This window comes from Capra hircus, chromosome 15 (assembly GCF_001704415.2).
Source record: "Capra hircus breed San Clemente chromosome 15, ASM170441v1, whole genome shotgun sequence".
Lineage (NCBI taxonomy): Eukaryota > Metazoa > Chordata > Mammalia > Artiodactyla > Bovidae > Capra > Capra hircus.
This window is the reverse complement of record NC_030822.1, coordinates 64,273,323-64,299,964: the sequence shown is the minus strand read 5'-3', so window position 1 is coordinate 64,299,964 and position 26,642 is coordinate 64,273,323. Positions and strand designations below refer to the sequence as shown.

The 26,642-nt window shown below is 39.6% G+C and overlaps 1 protein-coding gene across 1 annotated transcript in view; it reads right to left on the bottom strand.

Moving 5' to 3' along the window:
• The window catches only part of C15H11orf65 (chromosome 15 C11orf65 homolog), a 97,431-nt gene that overhangs the window by 15,353 nt on the left and 55,436 nt on the right, over positions 1 to 26,642 (bottom strand). Inside the window, exon 7 of the mRNA XM_018059831.1 lies at positions 301 to 471. Coding sequence (XP_017915320.1) covers positions 301 to 471 — 171 coding nt within the window. The remainder of the gene's footprint in view (positions 1 to 300; positions 472 to 26,642) is intronic.

The following is a 26,642-nucleotide window of genomic DNA, read 5'->3' as shown; positions in this document are numbered from 1 at the left end:
GGTTTCTGTATCCCAAATAAGAGTAAAACAGAGTTAAACTAAGGCATAAGAATGAAGTCTGATAATAAAGAATACCTAAATCTATTTTTCTTTTTTCTACTTTCAGATCATCCCTTTTTATATTTCTCTCTCATTTCCTCTTCTTTTCTTTCTATACAGATAATAAATATGCAAGGAGTTTTAAAGAGTATGTTAGTGGCCCCCAAGTTCCAACTTGGGAGTGAGAAATATTAAAAATAATATTGACTGCCCTGATGCCTGATCCATGCCTTTGCTCCCCAAGAATAGCAACATATTTACTCATCAAAGTTGAGTGTGTTTGTCCAGTTCAGCACTTCATCCACTTCCCATTCCATCACAGAATCTATTCCACCATCTTCAATAGTTCTTAATAGGCCTTTTGTTGCTGTTTGAATTAAACCTAGAGTTTCATAATTTGTTGACTTAGCCTCCAGGTTTCCTGCGTAGTACCTACATACAGAAAAGGAAGAGTGATATAAATCCTTTGAATTAGGTGACTGCAAGTGGATGCAGTTAATATACATTATTGCTGTCAAACTATTTACATAGTAAACAAATATTAATTTAAATACATTTAAGCCAAGTTGTATGTGATGGGATCATCTGGGAAAAAACAAAGCAGCTTAATCAACCACACTAACTAGAGAAGCTTCATTTCAAAATCTCCTCTCAGTAAGTTGTACTGTTGTGATACATAGAAAAGCTAAGTATAGAATTACAGAGTCAAAGGATCTTAGAGACCAAATAACTATCCCATTTGTTTCACAGGCAATGCAATAAACCCCAGAAGAGTAACTTTTACAAAATTACATGGCTAATCTAAAAACTAAAACAAATTAAATATATGTAATAAAACAAAAACAGACCCACAGATGTAGAGAACAAACTAGCAGGTTACCACCTGCTAGAAGGGGGAGGGAGTTCATACTACCATATATAAAATAGATAAGCAACAAGGGTAGATATATTGTACAGCACAGGAAAATATAGCCAGTGTTTTATAATAATATTAAGTGGAATATAATCTTTAAAAATATTGAATCACTATGTTGTACAATTCAGATATCTACTTTTGCTCTCATACTTTCTTTTACAGAGAATTAAGAAATTTATCCCAATAATATAATTCTGTTTTGAACTCTTTAAATGTTAGTCACTATTAGGTAGGCTATAACAACCATAAACAAAAAGAACCTAGCCAGTACAAACAGAATTTCAAATATAGTAGTGACCAGAAATAAAGACTTCTTTATAATAATCATAACTTGTTTTATCGGAGAAGGCAATGGCACCCCACTCCAGTACTCTTGCATGGAAAATCCCATGGAAGGAGGAGTCTGGTAGGCTGCAGTCCATGGGGTCACAAAGAGTCAGACACGACTGAGCGACTTCCCTTTCACTTTTTTTTTTTTTAATTTTTATTTTTACTTTATTTTACTTTACAATACTGTATTGGTTTTGCCACACTTTCATGAATTGGAGAAGGAAATGACACCCCACTCCAGTGTTCTTCACTGGAGAATCCCAGGGATGGGGGAGCCTGGTGGGCTGCCATCTATGGGGTCGCACAGAGTCGGACACGACTGAAGCGACTTAGCAGCAGCAGCAGCAACTTGTTTTATAGGGTGGTGTTTAAAAAAAAAAACCAAAAAATATAAAATTTGACTTTATAAGTGATATTGCAATATATTCCCTTAAAATATCCTCATATTCTTTCTAAACTAAAAAATTTCATGTTTAAATTTTTAAATTAAACTTTATCTAAATATCATGACAGAGAGAGAAATTTGAATGCAAAGACCTAGTAACAACCAAGGTTGAAACTGGAAATGAGGTCAAGGAGAGCTAAGATTTGTAGGTACACAGGAAAGGACCTGGTGTGAAGATCAAAGTTCTTTTAGTAAGACAAAAGTTTAAAAAAAAAAATCAAGATTTTGTCAACTGTTGATTATCAGCAACAGTCAAATGGAAGTATTTAAATGCCATAAGTGACCAAAGCACACAAAGCAAAATTTCTTATTCATCCCTTGCAACCCTAAAAAAAGGAAATAACACTCAGATATAAGGATTAATGCATTCATTCACTCAGCGAGCAAGCAACATATATTCATTAAGCATCTAGTGGGTCTGAGGTCCAGTAACTAAGAACTAAGTTAATAGAACAGAATTTCTGTACTTTAGGGGCTAAAAATCTAGTGGAGATGGCAGACAAATAGACAAATAATCACAAAATCATTACAACTGAGTATATAAAGATCTATGGGGCACTTCAAAAGGAAGTGCTGAACTATGTCTAGGTAAGTCAGGTGAAACTTCAGAAGGAGATATTTGAGCCAAATATCAAAAGATGAAGATCTTTTGATAGCCTTTGACAAAATTCAACATCCATTTATGATAAAAACTCTCCAGAAAGCAGGAATAGAAGGAACATACCTCAACATAATAAAAGCTATATATGACAAACCCACAGCAAACATTGTCCTCAATGGAGAAAAATTGAAAGCATTTCCCCTAAAGTCAGGAACAAGACAAGGGTGCCCACTCTCACCACTACTATTCAACATAGTTCTGGAAGTTTTGGCCACAGCAATCAGAGCAGAAAAAGAAATAAAAGGAATCCAAATTGGAAAAGAAGTAAAACTCTCACTGTTTGCAGATGACATGATCCTCTACATAGAAAACCCAAAAGACTCCACCAGAAAATTACTAGAGCTAATCAATGAATATAGTAAAGTTGCAGGATATAAAATCAACACACAGAAATCCATTGCATTCCTATACACTAATAATGAGAAAGTAGAAAAAGAAATTAAGGAAACAATTCCATTCACCATTGCAATGAAAAGAATAAAATACTTAGAAATATTTCTACCTAAAGAAACTAAAGACCTATATATAGAAAACTATAAAACACTGAGGAAAGAAATCAAAGAGGACACTAATAGATGGAGAAATACACCATGTTTATGGATTGGAAGAATCAATATAGTGAAAATGAGTATACTACCTAAAGCAATCTACAGATTCAATGCAATCCCTATCAAGCTACCAATGATATTTTTCACAGAGCTAGAACAAATAATTTCACAATTTGTATGGAAATACAAAAAACCTCGAATAGCCAAAGCAGTTTTAAGAAAAAAGAATGGAACTGGAGGAATCAACCTGCCTGACTTCAGGCTCTACTACAAAGCCACAGTCATCAAGACAGTATGGTATTGGTACAAAGACAGAAACATAGATCAATGGAACAAAATAGAAAGCCCAGAGATAAATCCACATACCTATGGACACCTTATCTTCGACAAAGGAAGCAAGAATATACAATGGATTAAAGACAATCTCTTAACAAGTGGTGCTGGGAAAACTGGTCAACCACTTGTAAAAGAATGAACTAGAACACTTTCTAATGCCATACACAAAAATAAACTCAAAATGGATTAAAGATCTAAATGTAAGACCAGAAACTATAAAACTTCTAGAGGAGAACATAGACAAAAACCTTTCTGACATAAATCACAGCAGGATCCTCTATGATCCACCTCCCAGAATACTGGAAATAAAAGCAAAAATAAACAAATGGTATCTAATTAAAATTAAAAGCTTCTGCACAACAAAGGAAACTATAAGCAAGGTGAAAAGATAGCCTTTGGAACGGGAGAAAATAATAGCAAATGAAGCAACTGACAAACAACTAATCTCAAAAATATACAAGCAACTTATGCAGCTCAATTCCAGAAAAATAAATGACCCAATCAAAAAATGGGCCAAAGAACTAAGTAGACATTCCTCCAAAGAAGACATACGGATGGCTAACAAACACATGAAAAGATGCTCAACATCACTCATTATCAGAGACTTGCAAATCAAGACCACAATGAGATACCATTTCACGCCAGTCAGAATGGCTGCGATCCAAAAGTCTACAAGCAATAAATGCTGGAGGCGGTGTGGAGAAAAGGGAACCCTCTTACACTATTGGTGGGAATGCAAACTAGTACAGCCACTATGGAGAACAGAGTGGAGATTCATTAAAAAACTGGAAATAGAACTGCCTTATGACCTAGCAATCCCACTGCTAGGCATACACACCGAGGAAACCAGAATTGAAAGAGACACGTGTACCCCAATGTTCATCGCAGCACTGTTTAGAATAGCCAGGACATAGAAGCAACCTAGATGTTCATCAGCAGACGAATGGATAAGAAAGCTGTGCTACATATACACAATGGAGTATTACTCAGCCATTAAAAAGAATACATTTGAATCCATTCTAATGAGGTGGATGAAACTGGAGCCGATTATACAGAGTGAAGTAAGCCAGAAAGAAAAATACCAATACAGTATACTAATACATATATATGGAATTTAGAAAGATGGTAATGATAACCCTGTATGCAAGACAGTAAAAGAGACACAGATGTATAGAACAGACTTGGACTCTGTGGGAGAGGGAGAGGGTGGGATGATTTGGAAGAATGGCATTGAAACATATACTATCATGTAAGAAATGAATCACCAGTCTAGGTTCGATGCAGGATACAGGATGCTTTGGACTGGTGCACTGGGATGACCCAGAGAGATGATATAGGGAGAGAGGTGGGAGGGAGGTTCAGGATTGGGAACTCATGTACACCCGTGGCGGATTCATGTCAATGCACAAAACCAATACAGTATTGTCAAATTAAAAAAAAAAAAATCTTGTTGCCAGGTTGCTGAGCCAGAAAAGAGCAACCTAAGGATAAGGAGTATCATGTGGGATGTAAGTGATGCGAAGCCCCAAATAGGTTTCAGGTAAGGAAGTGATTTAATCAGTTTTAGAAATATTGCCTCAGGATTTATATAAAGAGGAGCCCAGCAGGCTACAGTCCATGGGGTTGCAAAGAGTCAGACACGAATGCAGCAACTAAACAACAAACAAATAGAGGAGCTATTAGCGACAAAGAGACCAACTAGAAGGACTTGCCTGGCAAAGCAGAGTTGAAGGCGATGAAATGCTGCAGTTGGCAGTGGGAGAAGTGTCAGATTGGGAGATACTTTGGAAGCACAATTAAGAGTTGACTCATTGGGAAAGACTCTGATGCTGGGAGGGATTGGGGGCAGGAGGAGAACAGGACAACAGAGGATGAGATGGCTGGATGGCATCACTGACTCTATGGACATGAGTCTGAGTGAACTCCAGGAGTTGGTGATGGACAGGGAGGCCTGGCATGCTGTGCTTCATGGGGTCGCAAAGAGTCGGACATGACTGAGCGACTGAACTGAATTGAACTGAATAATGGGTTACATACAGGAGTTTATGAAATGTAAGAAATGTATGGCAACATCTGCATTTCTGGCTTGGATGACTAAGTAAATGATAGTGTCATAAACTGAGGCCAGGAAGAATACTGAAAAGAAACCCCTTTTATAATGGCAAACATAAGAAACTGAGCTTTGGACTTGTCGAATTTGAGATGGAAACGACCATATAATTAGAAATATAGAGCTCAGTTATGGATGAGGACTGTTTTGAGAATAAATAAAAAACAAAAAATAGGAAATTATTATTCATGTGTATTAGCTTATTACTAGATGGCTCCTAGCTGTTGCTATAGCTGAATGTCAGCAAGTCTTACTGCCATTCTGTCAAAGTCAGCTGTTTCTAGGTAATGATGAGTGTATTTTGTTGTTCTGAGCCCATGACCACAGTTCCTTTGCTGTACATGGGTCGCCTGGTTGTAGTGTTGTATGGAATAAAATGATGATGGATAGGCATAATGTAATAAATGGTTTTGCTGACAGAGTGATGGAGCAGAGAAATAAAATATAATACATATTCAGAATGTTTATCATTCTGAAGACAGAAGGGTTCCTCGTGTATTATGGGAAGGGCCCAGTATAATTTGCCCACCACTGGGTAGCCAGCATATCCCATTATGGAGGGCAGAGCTATAACTTTTGCTGTACAGTCAGCTGCGACTGCCGGGGGCCAGCGTGAGGAACTCCGCCCATGGCAAAGGTCATGAGGAAGGAGGCTTGGCATACGCAAAGGCGTGATCAAGCCTCAGGAAACCCCCTGTTCCCGAGCATCTAACCCCAAAACCAGAGTCTGTTTTATGCTCTCACCTACACCTCTGACTTTACGGGGGGCTCTCCCCCATAACCGTTTCTCTCGGAGGAGTAAACCTGCAGCTCCAAGGCAATAAAAATTCCTGGGCGTGACAAGAGTGTTTCAGCTTACGGACTCCTCTGGAGGTTATCTAGCCCACCTGTATAGGTTCTTCCAGCCACATGTGATTGTTTACAGCCTCCCAATCTGAGAGGCATGAGATGTTTTAGACTTACTAAAGGCAAATTCTTTTGGGGAGTTGGAAATTATTAGTATAGTGGGTTGGTTAAGAATTATATTGGTGAAGGGTTTTTCATTTGTTGTGCCAATAATTGCTGCTAATTCCCTGCCCTGGGTGTGACAAGGGTGTCTTAGGTCAAACCTCTCTGCTGACAGACTAGCTTGTGTGACAGGATTATCCATACTGCTGCCACTAGCACATGATTGTTTACTACCCCTCAACCATAAACAGCACAGACAGTTTTGGGGTATTTTGAGAGTCTTAATTAGCATAGGGCTTTTTCTTCTTGTTGAGTCAATGATTGCTGCCAGGCCTCCATATCCTTAGGCACCTGGGAATATATTAATCAATGTATTTAGAATATAGAAAATGAAATATAGTAGTTTTTGATGTTAGCAATACTAGACTTTTTGAGTTAATGAATTTTCTCTTTTGTAATAGATCACTGTACTTTGTTATAAATCACTGTGTCCTTGCTGTGTAAAAATGTAACTTTATCACTATCTTAAGACTAAATAGATCTTAAGGGGAACATTGGTGAAAGGATTTTCATTTGTTGGGCTGATGTTTGCCGCTAAATCTCCACATTCCCTGCCCTTATAATGAATATAACTAGCATATAGGAGAAATAAGCATTAACCTTTAAGTATAGAGGAGAAGTAAGTATTAACCTTTAAGATTAATCATGTTAACCTTGGGTTAAATAAATTCCTGTCTTGATTGTAACTCACTACACCCTCACCCTATAGGAATGTAACTTTATTTGGAGGGTGGTGCCTGGTTTAAGAAAAAACATCCTTGGAAAAAGTAAGTTTTTTGGTTATCAGAAAGAAGGGATCATAAAATGTCAGCAGGTCTCACCCATGGCCAGAAGATGATGTAAAATCCCTAAGACCTTTTTATGTGAAGCACCTGATTTTGATAAAGGTCAGGACTGCTGACCCCCGCGTGACTCTGTATTCATCCCTATGTGTAACAAAAGGTATATAAGCAAACCCCAAAATAAAGAAATCAGATCAGTTTCCAGAAAGACTGATACCCCCATGTCGTTTCTTTCTTGCTCCCCGTTTTTCTGGCTGAATTCCCATCTGTAGATGGATGCTATTCCACATAGACCAAGTTATTCAGCCTCTTTTTCTCCACTAATTTTCCTACTACACTATCCGTTTCTAATCTCTCTATATATCTGTGATTAAATATGTATTTTTCCAAGGAGGCTGATGCCGTCCCCACCTTCGAATTCCCTGGATCCATCGGGGCTGGACCCCGGCAGTGACTATATAGCCAGAATGGCCTTAGTGAAGAAAAGACTACATTTATGAGTCTAGGTATAGCTTCCATCCCTGTAGCCTGGACAATTTGAGCAGTCACTGAGTTGTTGCTGTTGTTCAGTCACCAAGTTATGTCTGACTCTTTGCAACGTCATGAACAGCAGTATGCCAGATTTCCCTGTCCTTCACTATCTCCTGGAGTTTGATTAGACTAATGTCCATTGAGCAAATGATGCCATCCAACCATCTCATCCTCTTCTGCCCCCTTCTCCTCTGGTCCTCAATCTTTCCCAGCAACAGTGTCCTTCCCAACAAGCTGGCTCTTTGCATAGGTGGCCAAGGCATTGGAGCTTCAGCATCAGTTCTTCCAATGAATATTCAGGATTGATTTCCTTTAGGATTGACTGGCTTGATCTCCTTGTAGTCCAAAGGACTCTCAAGAGTCTTCTCCAGCACCACAATTCAAAAGCATCAATTCTTTAATGCTCAGCCTTCTTTATGGTCCAACTGTCACATTCATATATGACTACTGGAAAAACCATAGTTTTGGCTTAACTGACTTTGTTGGCAATGTCTCTGCTTTTTAATATGCTGTCTAGGTTGGTCATAGCTTTTCTTCCAAAGAGCAAGAATTTTTAAATTTCATGGCTGCAGTCACCATCTGCCATGATTTTGGAGCACAAGAAAATAAAACCTGCCACTGTTTCCACTTTTTCCCCATTTATATACCATGAAGCGATGGGACCATATGCTGTGATCTTAGTTTTTGAATGTTGAGTTTTAAGCCACTTTTTTCATTCTCTTTCACTCTCATCAAGAGGCTCTTTAGTCCCTCTTTGCTTTCTGCCATTAGAGTGATATCATCTGAATATCTGAGACTGCTGGTATTTCTCTGGCAATCTTGATACAACTTGTGATTCATCCACCCTGGCATTTCGCATCATGTACTCTGCATAGAAGTTAAATAAGCAGAGTAACAATATACCGCTTTGACATACATACTGCTTTTTCTATTTTTAATCAGTACATTGTTCCATGTTGGGTTCTAATTGCTGTTTCTTGTCCTGCATACAGGTTTCTCAGGAGACAGGTAAGGTGGTCTGGTATTCCTAGCTCTTTTAAGAATTTCCCACTTTGTTGTGATCCACACAGTAAAAGGCTTTAGTGTAGTCAATGAAGCAGATGTTTTTCTGGAATTCCCTTGTTTTTCCTGTAATCCAACAGATGTTGCGGAGAAAGCAATGGCAACCCACTCCAGTACTCTTGCCTGGAAAATCCCCATGGTCAGAGACTCCTGGGGGGCTGCAGTCCATGGGGTCGCGAAGAGTTGAACACGATAGAGGGACTTCACTTTCACTTTTCACTTTCATGCGTTGGAGAAGGAATTGGCAATCCACTCCTGTGTTCTTGCCTGGAGAATCCCAGAGACGGGGGAGCCTGGTGGGCTGCCATCTATGGGGTCGCACAGAGTCGGACACGACTGAAGCGACTTAGCAACAATAGATGTTGGCAATTTGCTCTCTTGGTTCATGTACTTCTTAGCCTAGCTTGAAGGAGTTGAGCACTACCTTGCTAGCATGTGAAATGACCACAATTATATGGTAGTTTGAACATTCTTTGGCATTGCCTTTCTTTCGGAATGGAATGAAAACTGAACTTTTTCGGTCTTGAGGCCATTGGTGAGTTTTCCAAATTTGCTGGCATATTGAGTGCAGCATAACAGCATCATGTTTTAAGATCTGAAATAGCTCAGCTGGAATTCCATCACCTCCACTAGCTTTGTTTGGAGTTCAGTTCAGTTCAGTTCAGTCGCTCAGTCGTGTCCGACTCTTTGCAACCCCATGAACTGCAGCACGCCAGGCCTCCCTGTCCATCACCAACTCCTGGAGTCCACCCAAACCCATGTCCATTGAGTCAGTGATGCCATCCAACCATCTCACCCTCTGTCGTCCCCTTCTCCTCCTGCCCCCAATCCCTCCCAGCATCAGGGTCTTTTCCAATGAGTCAACTCTTCACATCAGGTGGCCAAAGTATTGGAGTTTCAGCTTCCTTCCAATGAACACCCAGGTCTCCTTTAGGATGGACTGGTTGGATCTCCTTGAAGTACAAGGGACTCTCAAGAGTCTTCTCAAACACCACAGTTCAAACACATCAATTCTTCTGTGCTCAGCTTTCTTCACAGTCCAACTCTCACATCCATACACGACCACTGGAAAAACCATAGCCTTGACTAGACTGACAAAATAATGTCTTTGTTGACAAAGTAATGTCTCTGCTTTTTAATATGCCATTGAGGTTGGTTATAACTTTCCTTCCAAGGAGTAAGCATCTTTTAAATTCATGGCTGCAATCATCATCTGCAGTGATTTTGGAGCCCCCCCCAAAATAAAGTCAGCCACTGTTTCCCCATCTATTTGCCATGAAGTGATGGGACCAGAATCATGATCTTGGTTTTCTGAATGTTAAGCTTTAGGCCAACTTTTTCACTTTCCTCTTTCACTTTCATCAAGAGGCTCTTTAGTTCCTCTTCACTTTCTACCATAAGGGTGGTGTCATCTGCATATCTGTGCTTATTGATACTTCTCCCGGCAATCTTGATTCCAGCTTGTGCTTCCTTCAGCCCAGCGTTTCTCATGATGTACTCTGCATAGAAGTTAAATAAGCAGGGTGGCAATATACAGCCTTGATGTACTCCTTTTCCTATTTGGAACCAGTCTGTTGTTCCGTGTCCAGTTCTAACTGTTGCTTCCTGACCTGAATACAGATTTCTCAAGAGGCAGGTCAGGTGGCCTGGTATTCCCATCTCTGGAAGAATTTTCCAATTTATTGTGATCCATAGTCAAAGGCTTTGGCATAGTCAATGAAGCAGAAATAGATGTTTTCTTGGAACTCTCTTGCTTTTTTGAAGATCCAGCAGATGTTGGCAATTTCATCTCTGGTTCCTCTGCCTTTTCTAAAACCATCTTGAACATCTGGAAGTTCACGGGTCATGTATTGCTATAGCCTGGCTCGGAGAATTTTGAGCACTACTTTACTAGCATGTGAGATGAGTGCAATCGTGCAATAGTTTGAACATTCTTTGGCATTGCCTTTCTTTGGGATTGGAATAAAAACTGACCTTTTCCAGTCCTGTGGCCACTGCTGAGTTTTCCAGATTTGCTGGCATGTTGAGTGCAGCACTTTCACAGCATCATCTTTCAGGATTTGAAATAGCTCAACTGGAATTCCATCACCTCCACTAGCTTTGTTCGTAGTGATGCTTTCTAAGGCCCACTTGACTTCACATTCCAGGATCTGGCTCTAGGTGAGTGATCAGACCATTGTGATTATCTGGGTCATGAAGATCTCTTTTTGTACAGTTCTGTGTATTCTTGCCACCTCTTCTTAATATCTTCTGCTTCTGTTAGGTCCATGCCATTTCTGTCCTTTATTGAGCACATCTTTGCATAAAATATTCTCTTGGTATCTCTAACTTTCTTGAAGAGATCTCTAGTGTTTCCCATTCTATTCTTTTCCTCTATTTTTCTGCATTGATCACTGAGGAAGTCTTTCTTATCTCTTGTTGCTATTCTTTGGAACTCTGCATTCAAATGGGTATATCTTTCCTTTTCTCCTTTGCTTTTTACCTTCCCTTCTTTTCACAGCTATATGTAAGACCTCCTCAGACAGCCATTTTGCTTTTTTGCATTTCTTTTTCTTGGGGATGGTCTTCATTCCTGTCTCCTATACAATGTCACGAACTTCCATCCATAATGCTTCCTAAGGCCCACTTGACTTCACACTGCAGGATGTCTGGCTTTAAGTGAGTGACCACATATCATAGTTATCTGGATCATTCAAACCTTTTTTGTATAGTTCTTCTGTGTATTCTCACCACAAACCTCTTGTCCTCATCCATCAGAGGGCCAACAGAAATAAGAACTATAAACTCACAGACTCCAGAACAAAAACCACAATTACAGAAAGCTAACCAAAATGATCACATGGATCACAGCCTTGTGTATCCCAGTGAAGCTGAGTCATACTGTGCAGGGCCACCTAAGATGGATGGGTCATGGTGTAGAGTTCTAACAAAACATGGTCCACTGGACAAGGGAATGGCAAGCTACTTCAGAATTTTTGCCTCAAGAACTCTATGAACAGTATGAAAAGGCAAAAGGATATGACACTGGAAGATGAGCATCCCAGATCAATAGGTGTCCAGTATGCTACTGGGGAAGAGTGTAGAAATGCCCCCAGAAAGAATGAAGAGTGTGGGTCAAAGTGGAAACGACGCTTAGTTATCAATGTGTTTGGTGATGAAAGTAAAGTCTGATGCTGTAATATTGCATGGGAGCCTGGAATGTTAGGTCCATAGATCAAGGTAAATTGGAAGTGGTCAAGCAGGAGATGGCAAAGTGAACATCAACATTTTAGGAATCAGTGAACTAAAATGGATGGGAATGGGCTAATTTAACTCAGATAACCACTATATCTACTACTGTGGGCAAGAATCCCTTAGAAGAAATGGAGTAGCTCTCACAGTCAACAAAAGAGTCTGAAATGCTGTACTTGGATGCAATCTCAAAAATGACAGCATGATCTTGGTTCTTTCCAAAGCAAATCATTCAGTGTCATAGTAATCCAAGGCTACGCCCCAACCACTAGTGCCAAAAAAAATGAAGTTGACCAGTTCTATGAAGACCAGTTGTTCGGAATGCAACACCTATGATAGAGATCCCTGGAGTAATAGGCAGTTTGGCCTTGGAGTACAAAATAAAGCAGGGTAAAGGCTAACACAGTTTTGCCAGGAGAAAAGCCTTCTTCCAACAATACAAGAGATGACTCTACACATGGACATCACCAGATGGTCAATATCAAGATCAGACTGATTATATTCTTTGCTGTTGAGACCAGCTCAACAAGCAGGGTTTCCAAAAGTGCGATATGGCAAGAGAATGAGAAACAAGACACAAGAATTCAGAGAAAAGTGAGGATCAGGGGACCGACACCGCTCCAAGGTTAAGGTGCGGAAACTGAATCCAAGCCAGCTTGTTGATACTTTCAGCCGTGAATGAAAGAATAAGCGGGGAGCTAAACTATAACTCATGTGGCCTTCAGGGCCAAAGAACAAAATGATCATTAACCATTGAGTAATTAGGAAACAATAATCAATAACAAATCAGTAACTAAGACTAATTAATATTCTTATCTATAGATTTTCCACCAGATATGTAAAGCATGTGACTCTGAGACGCCAGTTGAGAAACAGTCTGGGGTCAGTTTTCTGACTCCAGGATCATATCTTGCTTTCAAGATTATGAACTGTTCCCTCTGGACTTGTTCCAAGAGCCTCATGCCTTATAGCATCCAGTTTATCAAAAATTATAAATTATGTTTGTGGCCCTCTTTGGGGCTTGCTTTTCTTTTATTCTTCTTGTCTCCTACACTTTGCAGCTGAAGATGGAGAAGCTCTATACAGTGAGCAAAAACAAGACCTGGAGCTGACTGTGGCTCAGATCATCAGATCCTTATTGCAAAATTCAGGCTTAAATTGAAGAAAGCGAGGAAAACCACTAGACCATTCAGATATGACCTAAATTAAATCCCTTATGATTATATAGTTGAGGTGATGAATATACTCAAGGGGTTGGGTCTGACAAACAGAGTGCCTGAAGAACTATGGGCCAGGGTTTGTAACATTGTACAGGAGGCGGTGACCAAAACCACCCCCAAGATAAAGAAATACAAGAAGGCAAAGTGGTTGTCTGTGGAAGCCTCACAAATAGTTGAGAAAAGAAGAGAAACAAAAGACAAAGGAGATAGGGAGTGACATACCCAACTGAATACAGAGTTCCAGAGCACAACAAGGAGAGGTAAGAAAGCCTTTTAAATGGGCAATGCAAAGAAATAGAGGAAGGCAACAGAATGGGTAAACTAGAGATCTCTTCAAGAAAATTGGAGCTATCAAGGGAACATCTTATGCAAGGATGGCCACAATAAAAGAAAGAAATTGCAAACCTAACAGAAGCAGAAGAGGTTAAGAAGAGGTGGCAAGAATCACTGAATACTGGGGGAAAACGCTGACATCCACAGGATGGATCATCTTATCCATGTGACTACAAACAAAGTTTTGCCTCATTTAGGCCCTTTGGAGGACATTCACAAGGACGTCAATATATTCAGTGCCCATTCTTAGCATCTGTCTCTACAGACCTGATCAGACCTAATCACAGTTTTCCAACTTAATTATTTCCAAGGCCCTAATCAACTGAGAAACTTTTAGTTACTGCTCATAGTCAAAAAGATTCTACCCCCTACTCATATATGAAGTGTAGCTTCCTTCAGTTGTGCGCATTGGGTGAATATCCTTTGACCAATTTCTGGGCTAATTGAGGGATTGTAATCTAGTGGCTGTCTCTTTTTGGATGTTGCTAGCATCCTATGCAGATTCATGGTGAATTAGACCAAATACACTCTCCCTCTGTTAAGATGTCACAAGTGACTCCCAGTGAAGCCAAAAGTATGGCGATGAAGAGGAGCTAATGTAGCATAAGTAGGTGTTGAAGAAGTCTGAGCCACCTGCTTATATATCTTCCTTTGGGCTTCTGGACCTTTCAGACCCATTCTTATATATACTGCATCTACTTTATACTGAAATGATGCTGTATACTCTGTTTCAGTGGATTAGATAAAATCCATGTCGGTTCTTAAACATAGCATTTGGTATCCTACTGACAAGCTTCCAGTCTCTACTAGGGCCCAGTAGCTAGCCCAGAACAATTTTTCAAGTAGTTTTTGACAGAGAAAGGCACTACCTTACTCCTAAACCCTAGAAGTCTGTGCTATGATCCTCCCATTACAATGCTTTAGAGACCCCACACAGTCTTTCACAGTCAGAGATATTTCCAACACTGTTGGAACTGCTGGGCTATGAAGCCCAAGTTGTAGGGCAGCTTGCCCCACATTATGAACCTGCTACTGTGTTCTTTCTTACACCATGACTCACTCATGCCTGCTAGCCTTATTAGTTATCTAGTATATGGATTGGAGCAGCATGCCCAAATGTGGCATATTTTATCTCCCAAATCCAGAGAGTGTTTGTCTTCAAGGTGGATGGTGCAAAGTATAGCATCTTGTCTCTTACTTTAGAAAGGATATCCCAAAATGTCTGTAAGCTTCAGCTATGTGGTAGACCCTTAACTTTTGGCCAAGTTTATCTCCCACCCTCTAGTGTGTATTTGTCCTATTAAGTTATCCAGGGCAGCAGCCCCCAGACTTTTTGGCACCACCTCAGGTCTTCCTCAGATGATCAGGCATTAGAGTCTCATAAGTAGTGTGCAACCTAGATCCCTTGCATGTGCAGTTCACAGAAGGGTTCGTGCTCCCTGAGAATTTAATGCCGCCACTGCTCTGACAGGAGCTCACCCTCCACTCACCTCCTGCCATGGGACCCGGTTCCTAAAAGACTGGGGACCACTGGCAGTCCATGGCCCGGGGGATGGGGACCCCTAATCTAGGGAGTCATTAGTTTCTCCTCACCACGGTCAATTAGTATAAGGTCACCAGTGTAAAGGACAGGTGTGATGTTCTTTGGGCACTGAGGTAACATGCTCCTGGGGATAAGAGCAAGAGAGCTGACAGAGCTCTGAGAGCAAGATGTAAAGATGCATTTTTCTTTCCATTTAAATGCAAACTCTTCTCTCTTTGCTTACTGATTGGGATGGGAAAGAACACACTTGCCAAAACAGCAGCCTAACATATGCCGGGGACGGTGTTGATTTGTTCCATTTAAGAAACCACATCTGGAGGAAGCTTAGCTGCGATTTATGTCACTTCTACCACTTCAAAGTCCCATTATGCCCAGTGAACTGAAAGAACCAATTCCATTGGCACTTTCCCCACTGTCACCTACACTCTGTAAAGAAATGGCCACCACAAGTTCATCAAGAATTCTGCTGCTCCCCTCATTTCTTAATGATTTGATGAAGAGCATTTCCTCTGTGACCCCCTGGGGTTACAGCTAGTGGGTGGTTGAGCAGATTGCACAAAAAAGGAACAAACATATGCTTTCCCCTCCCAAGCCTTTAGAAGTCCTTTTCTACAGAGTACTAGAGAAGTTCAGGCATTTTGCAACTGTAGAGCTTTGACTGAGTTCAGGCTTTGTAAGGCCAATGTAAACACTATTTCTGGTTATTTTTTTAAAATGTGTTTGTTTGTTTTGGCTGCACCACATGGTTTGTAGGATCTTAGTTCCCCAACCAGGGATCAAACCTGTGCCCCCTGAGGTTAAAGTGTGGAGTCCTAACTACTGGACAGCCAGGGAATTTCCTGAACATCATTTCTGGATACTCAAGCCAACATATTAAATCCCTAATCTCATGTGAGTGTGGTCATATCAATAAGTTCAGCCCAATCAACTCTTGAACACCATAGAATCCGCTTTCACACATCCTCCTGAGCTCTTGTCAACACAGATTGGTAAATTCTCAGAACTCTTTGGTTTATAAATAAGTTACCTCTTTTTGGTAGAGAAGGAAATGGCAACCCACTCCAGTATTCTTGCCTGGAGAATCCCAGGGACGGGAGCCTGGTGGGCTACCGCCTATGGGGTCGCACAGAGTCAGACACAACTGACGTGACTTAGCAGCAGCAGCAGCAGCTCCTCTTGGAGTAGACCTTGTACCTCTCTGTGTCCTGAGATATAAATCTCATTGTGGGCTGGAGGCAATGAGGAAATGGTTGTGGGGGAATCCTAAGCAGAATCAGCACAAGTGTGTGAGGCAACTGAGCCAGGTACAATCATTGAAAGGACTTTATGCAGAAAAGGGCTGGTTCCCTCAAAACACGGAGGAGGAGTTTCCTCCACCAACAGGAGAGTTTGAAGGCTGAAGCTCCTCAAGCCTTGTCTATGTCTGCCCAAATATCCCCACCTAGGTCTCATCCCACTTCTTCCCCAATAATGCCCTTAGCTTATTGCACAAGACCTGTTTAGTTTTCTGGTTATACTGCAAGCACTGTAGTTTTGTGACCCTTTAATTGCACCTGGATTGCCTCCAGCTAACCCTGCAACCACAGGAGATGAAAGAGTACTCCATGGAAATCTTCTGATTGCCTGAACATGTTCTTTAAACATTTTTTACAGCTTATTGAGCATGCTGCTGCTGCTGATGCTAAGTCACCTCAGTTGTGTCTGACTCTCTGTGACCCCATAGATGGCAGCCTACCAGGCTCCCCCATCCCTGGGATTCTCCAGGCAAGAACAGTGGAGTTGGTTGCCATTTCCTTCTCCAATGCATGAAAGTGAAAAGTGAAAGTGAAGTCACTCAGTCAGGTCCGACTCTTAGCGACCCCATGGACTGCAGCCCACCAGGCTCCTCCATCCACAGGACTTTACAGGCAAGAGTGCTGGAATGGGTTGCCATTGCTTCCTCTGCAACAGTAAGCTAGAAGGGCATAACCATCCCTGTAGAACCCATAGTCTGGGGTATATAGGCAGTTCACAGTGTAGTGTGAACTGAGAAGGCATAAGTGATAATTAATAAACTGTGTTTAAGCTGTACAATTTGAAGAGTTTTGGAAAGTATGTACTGGTGAACCTGTCACTATAATAAAAGAAATGAACATATCCATCACCCCACAAAGTTTCTTGTGGTACTTGGTATCCTCCCTGCCCCCTTTCCCCCTCCCTCATCTTCAGATAACTACTGATCTGCTTTGTGTCATTCTAGATTTGTTTGTATTTTCTATAATTTGATATAAATCAAATCATTTGTGTACTCTTTTTCAATTGATTGCTTTTATTCAGCATCACTATTTTGAGGTCCATCCATCCTTTTATATATGAATAGTTCATTCTTTGTACTGCCAAGTAGTATTCCTTTGTGTAGATACATCACAATTTGTTTATCCACTGACATTTAGGTTGATGGGTTGTTTCTGGTTTGGGGCTATTACAAATATAGCTGCTATGAACTTGTATTACCATCTTTCTATAGACATATGTTTTATTTCTAGTGGGCAAATAACTGAGTAGAATGGCTGGATGAAATGGTAGATGTGTGTTTAACTTGTAAAATTTTAAAAAAAACTGTCAAACTGTTATCCAAAGTAGGTGTACTAATTTGCATTTGCTCTGTATCCATGCCAAAAATTGCTAGGACAGACTATTTTAGCCATTCTAGTGGTTGTATAATGTTTTCTCACTACAGTTTTGGTTTGTACTTTCCTAATGACTACTGATGACTGTCATTAGTCCCTTGTACTTATTTGCTATCTGTATATTCATTGGTAGTGTTCAGATCATTTGCCCGTTTTAAAGTTAGGTTGTCTTCTTATCACTAAATTTTGAGTTTTTTACATATTCTAGTTACAAGACTTTTATCATGTACATATTTTGCAAATGTTCTCTTCCTGTCTGTGACTTGCATTTTTACTTTTGCAAAAATGTCTTTGGCAAAGCAAAAGCTTTTAACATTGATGAAATGCGATTTAACACTCTTCTCTTTTATAATTCATGCTTTCTGAGTCCTACTTCTGAAATCTTTGCCAGACCCATAGACACTAAGGTTTCCTTGTTTGCTTACTTTTGGATATTTTATGGTGTTAACACTCACTTTGTTAAGGTCTCATAAAGTGCTTTTATTTTATGTTTTTTTTTTTTTTTCAGAAAAATACATACTTTTCGGATTATTTTGCATTATAGATTATTATAAGATATTGAATATGCTCCCCTATGTTATACAGTAAATTCTTGTTACTTATCTATTTAATGTATAATATTGTGTCTATATAAATATTATATAGATATTTTATAGATATAGATATACAGATAGTTTGTATCTGTTAATCCCATTATCCTACGTTATCCCTCCCCACATTTTCTCCTTTGGTAATTGTAAGATTGTTTTCTATGTCTGTGAGTCTGATTCTGTTTTGTACATAGTTTTATTTGTATTATTATTAGATTCTACATATAAGTGATATCATGTAATATTTGTCTTTTCTCTATCTGACTTACATCACTCAGTATACTTTTCAGGTCTATCCCTGTTGCTGCAAATAGCATTATTTTGTTCTTTCTTATGGCTAATATTCCATTATATATATATATATATATATATATATATGTATATATATATATATATATACACACATATACACGTATATATACATATACATATACCATACAAATCAGTGGCACAGTGGAAAAGAATCTACCTGTCAGTGCAGGAGACGCAAAAGACATGGGTTCAATCCTCCAGTTGGGAAGATCCCCTGGAGTAGGAAATGGCAACCTACTCCAGTATTCTTGCCTGAAAAATTCCATGGACAGAAGAGACTGGCAGTTTACAGTCCATGGAGTCGCAAAGTGTTGGACACAAATGAGGGACTGAGCCAACACACACATATAGATATATACCACATCTTCTTAAACCAATCATCTATTGATGGGGACTTGGGTTGCTTCCATGTCTTGGCTATTGTAAATAGTGGTGCTATGATCATTGGGATACATGTATTCTTTCAAATTAGCATTTCTGTCTTTGCTGCATACATGGCCAGGAATTATGGGATTGCTGGATCATATGGTAGCTATATGTTTAGTTTGTTAGGGAATCTCCTTACTGTTTACCACAGTAGCAGCATCAATTTACATTCCCGCTAATAGTGTTAGGAGGACTCCCTTTTCAACACACTCTCTCCAGCATTGACTATTTGTAGACTTTTTGATGATTGCCATCCTGATATGTGTGAAATGATACTTCATTGTGGTTTTGATTTGCATTTCTCTAATAATTAGCAACACTGAGCATATTTTCACGTGCCCATTGGCCCTCTGTATGGCTTTGGAGAAATGCCTATAGAGATCTGCTCATTTTTTGATTGGATTGTTTGTGTTTTAGATATTGAGTTGTATGCACTATAGTGTTCATTCTTATATTTAGATCTATGACATTTTTCAAATTAAGTTATATATGGTGAGAGGGCTCCAGGTGGTGCAGTAGTAAATAATCCACCTGCCAGGCAGGAGATGCAAGTTTGATCCCTTGGTAGGGAAGATCCCCTGGAGAAGGAAATGGTAACCCACTCCAGTATTCTTGCCTGGGAAATCCCATGGACAGAGGATCCTGGCAGGCTTAGTCCATGGGGTCTCAGAGTTGGACACAACTTAGCGAACGTGAGATAAAGATCAAGATTTATTTCTTTCCATTTGAGTATCCAATTTGTTGAAAAGAATATCCTTTACCAATAAAATTGCATTGGTATATGTATTGAAACTCAACAACATGCGTTTAGGTCTATTTCTCAACTCTCTATTCTGTTCCATTGATTTGCATGTCTATCTTTATGCCAATATCACATCTTGATTACAGTAGTTTTATAATGTCTTAAAATCAGCTAATGTAAGTTCTCCAATTTTTTTCCAAAATTATTTTGACTATTCTAGTTCCTTTGCATTTACATGCAAGTTTTCAAGTCAGTTTGTCAAGTTACATACACAAACACACACACACATACACAAAACCAGCTGGAATTTTTTATTATGATTACATTGACTATATACATCAATTTGGAAAGACTGATCTTAACAATATTGAGTCTTCTGATCCATGAATATCTTACAGCTCTTTGTTTAAGTCTTTAAGTTTTATCGGCAGTGTTTATTACTTTTAAGTGTACAGGTCATATAGATTTCTCCTACAATTTATGCCTAGGTATTTCATATTTGCTGATGCCACTGTAAATTTTTAATTTTAATTTCTAAATGTTTGCTGCAATACAATTGGTTTCTGTATCTTACAACCTTGATAAATTCACCTGTTAATTTCAGTAGCTTTTTAGTAGATTCCTTTGAATTCTGTATTTAGATGATCATGTCAATTTAGTTAAGTTGCTCAGTTGTATCTGACTCTTTGTGACCCCATGGATGGCAGCACACCAGGCTTCCCTGTCCATCACCAACTCCCAGAGCTTGCTCAGACTCATGTCCATTGAGTCGGTGATGCCATCCGACCATCTCATCCTCTGTCATCCCCTTCTCCTACTTTCGATCTTTCCCAGCATCAGGGCCTTTTCCAATGAGCCAGTTCGTCATATTAGTTGGCCACAGCAGTCCAAGGGACTCTCAAGAGTCTTCTCCAACTCCACAGCTCAAAAGCATCAATTTTTCGGTGCTCAGCTTTCTTTACATTCCAACTCTCAAATCCACATATGACTACTGGAAAAACCATAGCTTTGACTAGACGGACCCTTGCTGGCAAAGTAATGTTTCTTCTTTTTAATATGCTGTCTAGGTTGGTCATAGATTTTCTTTCAAGGAGTAAGCGTCTTTTAATTTCATGGCTGCAGTCACCATCTGCAGTGATTTTGGAGCCCCCCAAAATAAAGTCTGTCATCGTTTCCATTGTTTCCCCATCTATTTGCCATGAAGTGATGAGACCAGATGCCATGATCTTAGTTTTTTGAATGTTGAGTTTCAAGCCAGATTTTTCCTTCTCCTGTTTCACTTTCATCAAGAGGCTCTTTAGTTTTTCTTAACTTTCTGCCACAAGTCTGGTGTCATCTGCATATCTGAGGTTATTGATATTTTCCCAGCAATCTTGATTCCAGCTAGTGCTTCATCCAGCCCAGTATTTCAAATTGCCAACATCCATTGGAACATAGAAAAAGCAAGAAAATTCCAGAAAAACATCTACTTCTGCTTCATTATGCTAAAGCATTTGACTGTGTGGGTCACAAACTGTGGAAAATTCTTAGAGAGGTGGAAATTACCAGACCACCTTACCTGCCTCCTGAGAAATCTGTATGCAGGTCAAGAAGGAATAGTTAGAACTGGACATGGAACAATGGATTGGTTCCAAATTGGGAAAGGAGTACATCAAGGCTGTATATTGTCACTCTGCTTGTTTAAGTTATATGCAAGTACATCACGTGAAATGCCAGGCTGGATGAAGCATAAGCTGGAATCAAGACTGCCATGAGAAATATCACTGACCTCAGATTAGCATGTCAACTGTGAATAAAGATTATTTTAGTTCTTCTTTTCCAGTCTCAGTGTCTCTCCCACCACTCCATCCTGCCACCGTTATTGCGCTAAAGAGGATGTCCAGTGCAATGTTGTGAAGAAGTAGTAAGTGCAAACATCTTTGTTTCTAATTTTAGAGAGAAAGCATTCAGCCACTCCCCGTTAAGTATCATGCTGGCTGCAGGTTTTTCATAGATGCTTTTCATCAAGTTGAGGAGGCTCTCATCTATTCTCATCTACTCTCATCTATTTGCCAAGAATTTTAATTACAAATGTTAGCTAGACTTTTGTAAATACTTTATCTGTATCTTTTTGAGGTCATCATATCCAGTTTTCTTTGTTAAGTCTGCTAATTTGGTGACTTGCATTGATTGATTTCCAAATGTTAAAACAATCTTGTATTTCAAGGATAAGCTCTACTTGTTTATAATGTTACTTATTATCGTGTTCATGAGAGAACATTGGTTTCTTATTTTTTGTAGTTTTTTCCCTCATATACTTTGAGTAATTTTTTATCTGATAACACTAGTCTCATAGAAAATGATATAAATTTTCCTGTACTTCTTTAGCTGCATTCCCACAATTTTAGTATGTAGTCTTTTCATTTTTTACTAAACCAAAAATATTTTCAAGTTTCTTCTGTGACTTCTCTGACTTATGGATTATTTGAAGATATGCTGTTTAATATCCAAATATTTGGAGGTTTTTCAGAAATCAAAAAATGTTTCTGTTATTTTACTCTGTTTTAAATTATTTTTATTTTCATCATGATTAGAAAACTTTCTTTGTATAATTTTAATTCTTTTAAATTTGTAGATATTTACTTCATGGCCCAGAATTATGGTGTATTTTGGTGAAGGTTGTTCATGTGCCCTTGAAAAGAATTAGTTTTCTCTGGTTGAGTTCAGTGCTCTATAAATGCCAATTATGTCAGGTTGGTTGATAGTATTACTCCAACCTTCTATCAGTTCAGTTCAGGCTCTCGGTAACGTCCGACTCTTTGCAACCCCATGAATTGCAGCACACTAGGCCTCCCTGTCCATCATCAGCTCCTGGAGTTCACTCAGACTCACATCCATAGAGTAAGTGAGCCATCCAGCCATCTCATACTCTGTTGCCCCCTCCTCCTCCTGCCCCCAATCCCTCCCAGCATCAGAGTCATTTCCAATGAGTCAACTCTTTGCATGAGGTGGACAAATTATCAGAGTTTCAGCTTTAGCATCATTCCTTCCAGAGAAATCCCAGGGCTGATCTCCTTCAGAATGGACTGGTTGGACCTCCTTGCAGTCCAAGGGACTCTCAAGAGCCTCCTCTAACACCACAGTTCAAAAGCATCAATTCTTCAGTGCTCAGCTTTCTTCAGAGTCCAACTCTCACATCCATATAAGACTAATGGAAAAACCATAGCCTTGACTAGACGGACCTTGGTTGGCAAAGTAATGTCTCTACTTTTCAATATGCTATCTAGGTTGGTCACAACTTTTCTTCCAAGGAGTAAGTGTCTTTTAATTTCATGGCTGCAGTTGCCAGCTGCAGTGATCTTGGAGCCCAAAAAAATAAAGTCTGACACTATTTCCACTGTTTCCCCATTATTTCCCATGAAGTGATGGGACCAGATGCCATGATCTTCGTTTTCTGAATGTTGAGCTTTAACCAACTTTTTTCACTCTTCTCTTTCACTTTCATCAAGAGGCTTTTTAGTTCCTCTTCACTTTCTGGTGTCATCTGCATATCTGAGGTTATTGATATACCTCCCAGCAATCTTGATTCCAGCTTGTGCTTCTTCCAGTCCAGCATTTCTCATGATGTACTCTGCATAGAAGTTAAATAAGCAGGGTGACAATATACAGCCTTGACGTACTCCTTTTCCTACTTGGAACCAGTCTGTTGTTCCATGTCCAGTTCTAACTATTGCTTCCTGACCTGCATATAGATTTCTCCAGAGGCAGGTCAGGTGGTCTGGTATTCCCATCTCTAGAAGACTTTTCCACTGTTTATTGTGATCCACACAGTCAAAGGCTTTGGCATAGTCAATAAAGCAGAAATAGACGTTTTTCTGGAACTCTCTTGCTTTTTAGATGATCCAGTGGATGTTGGCAATTTCATCTCTGGTTCCTCTGACATTTCTAAAACTAGTTTGAACATCTGTAAGTTCACAGTTCACATATTGGTGAAGCCTGGCTTGGAGAATTTTGAGCACTACTTTACTAGCATGTGAGATGAGTGCAGCTGTGGAATAGTTTGAGCATTCTGTGGCATTGCCTTTCTTTGGAATTGGAATGAAAACTGACCTTTTCCAGTCCTGTGGCCACTGTTGAGTTTTCCAGATTTGCTGGCATATTGAGTGCAGCACTTTCACAGCATCATCTTTCAGGATTTGAAATAGCTCAACTGGAATGCCATCACCTCCACTAGCTTTGTTCGTAGTGATGTTTTCCAAGGCCCACTTGACTTCACATTCCAGGATGTCTGGCTCTAGGTGAGTGATCACACCATCATGATTATCTGGGTCGTGAAGATCTTTTTTGTATAGTTCTTCTGTGTCTTCTTGCCACCTCTTCTTAATATCTTCTGCTTCTGTTAGGTCCATACCGTTTCTGTCCTTTATCGAGCCCATCTTTGCATGAAATGTTCCCTTGGTAGCTCTAATTTTCTTGAAGAGATCTCTAGTCTTTCCATTCTGTTTTTTTCCTCTATTTCTTTGCATTGATCACTGAGGAAGGCTTTCTTATCTCTTCTTGCTATTCTTTGGAACTCTGCATTCAGATGCTTATATCTATAGCTTCTATAGCTTTTACTAATTTATTGTCCACTTAAGGCAAACTTTCTCTGGTTGCGGCCAGCAGGGGCTACTCTTTGTTGCAGTGTGTGGGCTTCTCATTGCCGTGGCTCTCTTGTTGTGGAGCACAGGCTCTGGGTACAGAGGCTTCAGTAGTTGCAGCTCACAGGCTCAACAGTTGTGACCTGCATGCTCTAGAATGCAGGCTCAGTATTTATGGCACATGGGCTTAGTTGCACCACGGCATGTGGAATCTTTCTGGACCAGGGTGTCCAGAAAGAACTTGTGTCTCTTGCATTGGCAGGCATTTCTTATCCACTGCACCACCAGGGAAGTCCAGTAATTATATCATGTTTGATGAAGTTTTTCAATATAAGAGAAAAGGAATATAATTATGGAATCAGGAACTTTAGTATAACTTGATTGGCAACATCATGAATATTAGCTCATTACTTTGCAGTATAAAAATGTAATACCTATCTTTTAAAGAATTGTGGTAAAACCAACATAAAATTTATCATCTTAACTATTTACCTTGACTATTTTAAAGTGTGTAGTTCAGTAGTTAATTACTTTTTATTTTTTTATTATTTTTAATATAAATTTATTTATTTTAATTGGAGGCTAATTACTTTACAATATTGTATTGGTTTTGCCATACATCAACATGAATCTGCCACGGATGTACATGTGTTCCCCATCCTGAACCCCCCTCCAACCACCCTCCCCGTACCATCCCTCTGGGTCATCCCAGTGCACCAGTCCCAAGCATCCTGTATGATGCATCAAACCTGGACTGGCGATTCATTTCATATATGATATTATACATGTTTTTTATGCCATTCTCCCAAATCATCCCACCCTCTCCCTCTCCCACAGAGTCCAAAAGAGTGTTCTATACACCTGTGTCTCTTTTGCTGTCTCGCATACAGGGTGATTGTTACCATCTTTCTAAATTCCATATATATGCATTAGTATACTGTATTGGTGTTTTTCTTTCTGGCTTACTTCACTCTGTGTAATAGGCTCCAGTTTCATCCACCTCATTAGAACTGATTCAAATGCATTCTTTTTAATGGCTGAGTAATACTCCATTGTGTACATGTACCACAGCTTTCTTATCCATGCGTCTGCTGATGGACATCTAGGTTGCTTCCATGTCCTGGCTATTATAAACAGTGTTGTGATGAACATTGGGGTACACGTGTCTCTTTCAATTCAGGTTTCCTCAGTGTGTATGCCCAGCAGTGGGATTGCTGGGTCATAAGGCAGTTCTATTTCCAGTGTTTTAAGGAATCTCCACCCTGTTCTCCATAGTGGCTGTACTAGTTTGCATTCCCACCAACACTGTAAGAGGGTTCCCTTTTCTCAAGAGGTTTAAGTAGTAAGAAGAAAAGTTCTATACATTTACTTACACAGTGACCATTTTTGGTGTTCTTCATTCTTGTATGGATCTAGATTTTTACTTAGAATCACTTTTCTTCTTCGGCTTTTAGCTATCTGAAGTTTTCCTACTTTTTTATTTTATTTTTTTAATTAATTTATTTATTTTAATTGAAGGCTAGTTACTTTACAATATTGTAGTGGTTTTTGCCATACATTTGACATGAGTCGGCTATGGTGCTTTGCTGAGTTAGCTGATATTATTTTTTCTTCTCAGGGGTCTATTTTCCTGCCTCTTTGAATGTGTGGCAATTGATTACTACATGGTAGACATTGTTAATTTTACATGATTTTGAGTATCGAAGTTTTTTTTTATTCCTTTAAATATCGGGGGGGGGGGCTTTGTTCTTGTATGTATGTGGTGTGTGGTCAGTTGTTCAGTCCTGTTTGATTCTCTGCAACTACCCAGACTGTAGGCCACCGAGCTCCTCTGTCCGTGGGATGGCCCAGGCAAGAATACTGGAGTGGGTTGCCATTCCTTTCTCCACTGTTCTTATATACTGTCAAGTAAACTTGGATATGATTTGATTCCTTTGAGACTTGCTCTTAATATCTGTTAGATAGGTCCAGAATGCCTTTTAGTGTAATCCTTACATGTCAGTTTCTTTTGGGGACAAAAAAAAAGGTTGAGAATGGTATAGAGTAAGTCTCAGTTCAGTACAGTTCAGTTCAGTCGCTCAGTCGTGTCCAACTCTTTGCGACCCCATGAATCGCAGCACGCTAGGCCTCCCTGTCCATCACCAACTCCCAGAGTTCACTCAGATTCATTTTCATCGAGTCAGAGATGC